Here is an 8,112-nt window from a genome sequence, read left to right on the forward strand (position 1 = left end):
GCTGAGTTTTTGCAGTTGCTAAGATACTGCTGTTATAATAACCATCAATCTTTGGAGTACTGCTATTAAATGGCATTATATAACTGACTGCTTATGATGTCTTGTGTGTGGTATTAAAGTGAGTGAGCGCACATGTGTGGAGATAACTGCACAGCACGAACACATTTCCATGCATGCACATAAAGAATGCAGCACCATTCATTTATGGCATTTTCAAGTAATGTGTGTAGTATTATTACTGCAGAGTCTTTCAATGAGTCATATTTGCCTCTCATTGACAGTTTCAAGCCCTCCAACAGGTAGTGGAAAGTTTCTCAAGCAATTACTTATCTCACCACAAGAGGGTACTGGAGACTTGCCCTTATCCAGCCGGCCCAGGTGAGGCTGACGTATGAAGCATGAACTCCCACAGCTGACTGCACACTGTCTGTTTATGCTGCCCTGGAGTTGACATAGAACATTATTTCATCAAGAGGTTTGGGGCATAAATGAAAATACACCTTGCTCTCATAGATATCCTTCTGATCATCAAACCAGGAGCAGTAAGGGCAAGTAAAGGATGAGCATTACATGTCAGTTATTTTTATCCTAACATACACACACACGCACGCACGCACGCACGCACACACACACACACACACACACGCACGCACACATGCACATATAGAGACACATGTATCCACAATCATACATGCACATCTACACACCCCTATCACGGCTGAATAGCTCACACAACAACCAAACAGAGATGATCTGAATCATATCTGTGTGGTAAAAGCCCGTTTTTTTCCTGTTTTTTTTTTTTTTTTACCACAGTCGCCACTAACACTTGCATTTAAAATGATTCATTTACTCAAATAAATTGTGCTGCTTGAAATTCAGGCAGCTGAAGAGTAACGTCGAATCAGTTGAAACGTTCATTTTAAAAGCAGATTTCCATTTTACAAGAAAAAAAATCTTTCCAAAGTTAAAGACCAAAATGTTTGGTACTGCCGATGGAGAGAAGAAAGTGTCGTTTATTGTTAATTAATATTATCAGTCATTTATTAATCATTTTTTCAAACAAAACACCTGCACTTGAAAAAAATCTTTAATACAGCAATGCTATCTTAAGACACAGTGGTTTCTTCGTCCAGTCCAATGCATTTATGGATAAAAGCTTTCAACAAAAAGTAATAGCTGATGGAATCCAAGCAGCAGTTTGTGGTGGCAATCCACTCAGACAAAAGCAAAAATTTGTGAGTTGTGGTGATGTTGAACTGCCAACCTGGAGGTGGTTGATCATAGTAGGTCAGCACAAGGGCAGTGTGGATTGGTGTGTAGCAGACAATGAATACAATCATGTTTGCCCTCACTATGCCAATGATGTTTTTCTTTTCCACTGAGTTGTCATCTGTCTTTAACAGAGTACAAATGGTGTAACTGGAGCAGAACACAATGATCAGGAGTGGAGTGAAGAAGCCCAAAAATACTAGAGTTAAGAGAAATTCAAGGGGAAGTCGTTTATTTTTGCATCTTTCATAGCATGTCCACAGGTTTTGGGGGGTGTTGGACTCGTGGAATAAGACACAGATCGCCACCACGACCACCCAAATGGTCAAACACACAGCCAGGGCCGCCGCCTTCTTCTTCCTGCGCGCCCGGTCCTGCAGGGGGAACCGCACCGCCACGCAGCGATGGACGCTGATGGCCGCGCTGGTCATGATGCTGGCGTACATGTTGATGTAATGGGTGGAGATGAGGAAGGTGCAGAAGTAGGTTTTGCTCAGGCAGTGGAAGGCATCGTAGATCCTGAAGGGCAGGAACAGGATCAGGGCCAGGTCGGCAGCAGCCAGGTTGAGCATGTAGATGTGGGTGTCGGTCCAGGAGTCCCGTTTAGCGATGAAGGCGTACAAAGCTGCAGAGTTGAGAAGGAAACCCAGGAGGAGCAAGGGCGAGTATGCCACACCCTGCATGATGTCCACATGGCAGGTTGTGTTGTTGACGTACATATTTATCTGCAAGAGGTGGGAATCCATCAGAGTGAGAAACTGTCAGCTGTTGGTTGCAGAGGAAAAGTTGTTAACAGTGAGGCACGTCTTCAAACCGAAACAACTAAAGACACAGTTTCAAAAGCTCACAGGCTCCAGCTAGTTATTATTAGTTACTATTATTTTTAGTATTGTTATTACTAATAAGTCAAATTATTAGTAGTAGTAGTAGTAGCAGTAGTAGTAGCAGTAATAGTAGTAGTATTGTTGTTGTATTTGTTTGTAGGCTATATTATTGCGTATTATTGTTATTGTTATTATTATGACATTTGACATAGTTTGCGTGACCTGTTTTTGTACTTCCGTGTTTTGTCTGCAGCACAAAAATACCACAATGTCAGTCACACACACTTAATCAACAAGAAATCCTCCTCTTTACTCTGAAGAATGCTATTATAACTCCTCATATTATGCTTAACAATTTTCTACAATTTTTTTGTTATATTTGAAAACTTTTTGACAAACTCAAACTTTGTTACAAACCCTCCACCACCACAACAATCATAAATGCCACAGACTGATGTACAATGCACTTTTTCTTGTCTATATTTACCTTATTTATTATATTTATCATATCAGTATGTGACAGTGCATTTTTGAGAGGAGTGAATGGAACCGTTTTTCTTTTATGAGAGACAGCACATTTCCTTGTATGTGAACATGCAATGACAACAAAGACATACATTCAATTTTTTTTTTTTTTTTTTTTCAATTTTTTATTTATTTTTTTTTTTCAGGAACTTGAGAAGCTAGTGCAGCTTTCACGTCATAATTTCCAGTAGCCTAAAGGTCCCATCTCTTGTTAATGCATATATTGCCTCAATGGACCACAATAAAACAAACACATCAAGTCATGGTGTGTGCATATTATCAAATGAACAAAAAACTCACTCACATTAATGAAGGGTCACCAAACAAGCAGTTCTCCTGTGCTGAAGCTGTCGGCAAACTGATTTTGAAGGCAGTTACACCACAAGTGAAACAAGTTTACCTCTGCACGTAGAGTGGCTCACATCCTCTTTTCATTATCTGCATTGCGAGGATGTGGTCTAATTGCGATGGTTCTGCTCATTTATGGCGTCTGAAATGGCATCTGAAACATCAACAGCAGTGTGAACATGTGGGTGAGATGACCACAGTGTGCGTAGACCTTTCCCCTATACTGCATGTTCAGGGGAAAAAGAAATGCTTTGGTGGGGTTTAGTATGGAACAGACGCAAATTACAGAGAAACAAAGAGGTAAAAGACATGCCAATGATCTGTTATCTATACAATCTGTCTATGATCAGTGAGATCTATATTGTTTTACACTTTATCTCCTGCCAGGGCCTCATTTTCTGTTTGGTGTCTTTGCTCCATACCTTTGTACATGTTTTTTTAATTTAGAAAAATCGCCTATTCAAGTGACAACTTACAGAGTTGGTGAGGAAAAACAAGGTTGTATTGTGTTGTGATGTGAGGGAAATTGAAGGAGGGAGGTCAAGTGTTGGACTGGCCAAGCCAGAGTGGAGAGGAAATTAGCAAATAAATGTTGTCCTTCTGCAAGAAAAGCAATTTGTGGCGCGCAACCTCTCCACTCTTCAATAGCCAGATTGTAAATGGGTCGATGTTTTGTTCTGTCGGCTGAAAAGAAGACAAGAAATCTCAGGAAAAACAGCATGACTACAAAAATTATGTGACAAGCAATCTTGACTGGGATGAGGTTTTTTGTTGTTGTTGTTGTTGTTGTTGTTAAAAATGTGTGTCAGTGTGTCATCCTCTGGTTTCCTAAATGAGAACGCCTCTCTTTTTTGTCTGTCCCTCAACCACGTACTATCCTCTATTGTCATCCATCACTTGACGCACTTGTTGCCTTGTCAGAATCGGCCAATACTTTCCTCAGAGCTTTTCAGAAACTGAAGATCACACTGAACCAGCCACCGATTTCATTCACTCCCTTCATTCCTGCTTCCTGTCATAACCCATTTCAAATGCAGACTTTCTGGATTCAGTCAGGGAGAGATGGATGAAACAGAGAGAGAAGCTGTCAAAGCATCAGCAGCTGTTGCCCTTCTCTCACCTTGGTGCAGCTCTCCAACCTGCTCCAGCATTCACGGGTCCTGTGAGCTATTTTGTCAACATAATCCTCATCAAAGCCTTTCCAGCCAGTTGCACAGACAGGGAAAGCTGGGATACAGGCCAGTCTGGCTTCCACACACCAGCCAGACGCTGCACAATGAAGGCCCTCCTAATGAGCATTTAATTAGAGAGATGGAGCCACGCAGCATTTCGCAGAATCTGTGTGAGTGGGCGTGCATGAGGGCCTGTGAGTGTGTCTGTGAAACGTGCTACCTTGTGCGTCCTCATGTCACTTCTTTTGTCATTTTGTTTCGGTTTGCGGTGTTTTTGCGTACAGTCACCGTGTGTTTGTTTGTCCTCTAAGGTCTGATTGACTTGTTTACTGAGTGTTTCATAAGACGAGCCCTGGGCATTAACTGCGCAGAGTGCGACTGTCAGGATTAGTCCGTCCTAACGTTCACTATGTGTTATATCCGGTTGATTTGATTTGGAATGATTTCCTATGAGAAACAACATTTGGATGAGGCAGAAGCAGAGACGACTGCTGTTGGAACAAACTACAGACACATACCAAAATAGAAAGAAAATGAAAGATTTAATTGGATTGCCTGTCCTCAAGAATCATGAAAATATAAACGGATTTTAAGGAGGTTATATTTCTGAAGCAGTGCCTCCAGTATAACCTCAGGGTTATAGCAGGTTACAGTGTTATGTCAGTAATGAATAGATGTATAAATAGATGGATTTCATGTTAAAAATGTTGGAATATAATTGTGGGGCAGGAAATTGTGCGATAGAAACTAGGATAGAAATAAAATGATACACAGCCAAAGACTTAAAGGAAGGATATATGTGAATATTTTCCACAGCTTGGGTAGGTAACGGCAAACAATGGCTATAAAGTTTGCAAATAAAATGAAGTAAAAAAAACAAACAAACAAAAAAAAAAAACTACTAGTAGTCATGACAGCATTACTAAAAAATATTCAATGTGTATTGTGACCTTAGAAGTTTATGGAGGGAAAGACAGAAATTTTGCTGGAGAGAGGGATAAAGGAAGTGAAAGGAGGATTTTATATGAAGGAATACAGACATTCATGTTGTCAGATTAGGGTTCATCCTTCCCTCATGTAATGCTTCATAGATCAGGATTAAAACAGAATCACAAGTTTAGAATGACATAACATCAGTCACAATAATATTATCACTTGTGGTGGAGTGACCAAAACCAATACTGGTTTTGTCGATTCTTACTGACAAGGAGAGAAAAAGATCACTGAACAGAAACCGAGAGTGAAGGGCCAAAGCGTTGCTAAAAAAGAAAAAAAATGGAATGGAAATCTGCTAACGCTGATTTGGGAAAAACTGCTGGGCAGGCTAAAAAGAACAGTTGATAATAAAAGAGGTAAAATTTGGAGATATTATCTATGATGACAGAGCAGAGCAGAGCAAAACGGAAAAGTGTGAAGTCACTCCGTTGCCTCATAGAGTTATTTTACACAGTTAAATCCCATTTTGGCTGACACTGTTTGGCCTCTGAAGGTTTTTTTTTTTTTTTGCATGCCCTTTCAAGCTGTTCCATTAGACCTATTAATGTGTGGACTGTGTGGGCCATTTCAAGCCAGAGGAACCCATCAATCATCCTGTTAGAGTTGAGACTGAAGGTGAGGAGCACCTAAATGAGCATTGACCATCACTGTTAAGAGCAGCTGTGCTCTAAAATTTGTTGAACCTTCTGTAGGTGTGGCCTACAGTGAAATATCTACATACCTAATATCTAATACACTTTGTGAACTTGATAATCCCATTGGTATACCTTACACTTAGCCTACTAACCCTCAACATTTGATCCATATTTCTGTATAACCACTGAAAAGCATGGAGAAACGGCACGTCACATCCAGTGTATTGGTACTTATACAATGTATTTGTGCGCTTGCCGTGTATATCAGTGATGTTCAGTAATGTTTTAATTAAAAGCCGACTCGTGTTTCAAAGATGCTGTTATTCTTTAAAAATGAAGGAGTCTATCTAATATCACACAGGATATGAATGGGTATGCAATACTTCAGACACAGGCTGCTCTTATCATTAATTTGTTTTAAATCCCTTCGGGCTTATCCTGTTTTTCTTTGAAATATTACCCAGATCTGCCCAGATCCAGAATATAATTGTGGCTATATCTGTCCGCTTTTCTACCTCTATTTCATTTTTCTTTGCTCATGTCTGTCTGCCTGCACGTCTTTCTGCCTGCTGCCTGTCTCTCTTGCTCCCTCGCTACCTCTCCTCCCTGCCTCCCTGCATTTATTCCTGTCTGTCTGGTAGTGTTTGAAAGTGCCCTTTACACGTCAGTAGTGAAGGAGGGGGGGGGCTTTTCCACTGCTGTAACTAGGTCAGTGAAGACACACCCCACTCTCCCCTTGCTGTGCCCCTCTCCCCCCCTCTCGTGTCCTCTCTCCCCTTTTTCTCTGCTCCCTGCTGTGATGCAATGCAGACTTTCTGCAGAATTCACCCGGTTCTCTTTTAGTGCCTCCTCAATCAGAAAAACCAAGGAAACACCTACGACAGTCTGCAGTTTCAGCAATGGCGGAGATACAGTCTACAAATATGAATCATGCAAATGCACAACATGAACAAGGACAGATAGCTCAACTTCTCACAGATGCCACTCAGAGGTCAAACGCATAATCTGTGCCACATGGATCTATTAATCACCCACATATGCAATGGTTTTGTCCAACTTTTTGTTATGATGAAAAATTACATAATGGACCCGCATTGCATAATGTTTGTGGGGGTTGTCAGTCTGTGACCAGGCACTTGCACAGTTGGAGGGACAGGCAATGCAGCCATCAGAAAGTGTGTCACTCCTACTGTGCAGATGCATTCAGATCATACTCTTGAGAGGCTTGTTTCTGTGAGTCTTTGTGTGTGTATGTGTGTGTGTGTGTGTGTTTGTACATACACGGCTTTATCTTGCGTCACACTCTAAAGGTCAGGCAGACAAAGAACAACCAGTACATGCATTCTGCTCTGTCTGTACCCTATAAGAAATATTAACAACTGAACTGGTGCGGTTCTGTGAAGTCTTTTGACTGCATGGACTGAAAATCATGAAATATGTATGGTAAAGACCAAACTCTATCTATTACATAAGACCAGGGTGTTATGAGACAACCCCAACACTAGATGTCTCTGTTTCTGCTGGCCACGCCGCTGTGAGTCATCAGGGTGGTTATGTGAGCTGATCTGTGTGCTTGAATCACCACATGTCATCCATGTCTTATTTTTCAAATCCCGAGATTTACGCAAACAAATAAGGGCTGAGACCATGATGTGTGAATACATATTGTGTGTGTTTGGACAGGTGATATTTCAACAAGAGGCTAAACTGAAAGATTAAGCTGATGGGACCTGATGGGGGTGAACATGATAGGGATGTTCAAGACCAGACAAAAGCTGCACAACATTTGACACCTGAGTGAGAGAAGATGAGGGATTTTCTTGCCCACCGGCTCCTGCTAAATCCCTAACTATTATCATCACTATTGCACATATATAAGTACGAAGTGTTCTTCAAACACAGAGGACTTCTAAGGGCTAGTTTTGATTTCCTCCATGCTTTCCTGATGAGACCAACTCGGACGATTACTGGATAAAACAAATATGAGATGGATAAAACCTAATGAGATCTGGATGTAAATGAGAGGGGAAAGAACATTGGAGGGGAAATGGGAGGATAAAAGAAAATGGGAGAATAAAGGAATGGTGAGATAAGGATAATATGGGTGTCCAGCGGTGCCCTGCAGATGGCATAGAGGCAGCAACAGATGTAGGTCATTGGGCTAAAGTGGTGGAGGGGGGCAAGATGATGTAAGGCGGAAGCCGGAACAGTCACTGTTGAGGAAGAAATGTGCAGGATATTTATTTGTATGACTCTCTTTTTTCCAGTTTGCAGTGCGCCGCTGATTTTATTCAGACAGAAACGTTATGACGTTGTTGGCACGCATGAATGCATATGTGC

The 8,112-nt window shown here is 41.3% G+C and overlaps 1 protein-coding gene across 1 annotated transcript; it reads right to left on the reverse strand.

The window, feature by feature from the left end:
* Nucleotides 1–1,109: 1,109 nt before the first annotated feature.
* LOC115374882 (G-protein coupled receptor 35) lies at nucleotides 1,110–2,995 on the reverse strand. Its single transcript, XM_030074034.1, has 2 exons — nucleotides 2,926–2,995; nucleotides 1,110–1,997 (listed from the first exon to the last, which is right to left on the reverse strand). Exon 2 carries the CDS (start codon nucleotides 1,989–1,991, stop codon nucleotides 1,110–1,112), a length of 882 nt encoding a protein of 293 aa, XP_029929894.1. The 5' UTR covers nucleotides 1,992–1,997; nucleotides 2,926–2,995.
* Nucleotides 2,996–8,112: the final 5,117 nt, after the last annotated feature.

This window comes from Myripristis murdjan, chromosome 17 (genome assembly GCF_902150065.1).
Source record: "Myripristis murdjan chromosome 17, fMyrMur1.1, whole genome shotgun sequence".
Classification (NCBI taxonomy): Eukaryota; Metazoa; Chordata; class Actinopteri; order Holocentriformes; family Holocentridae; genus Myripristis; species Myripristis murdjan.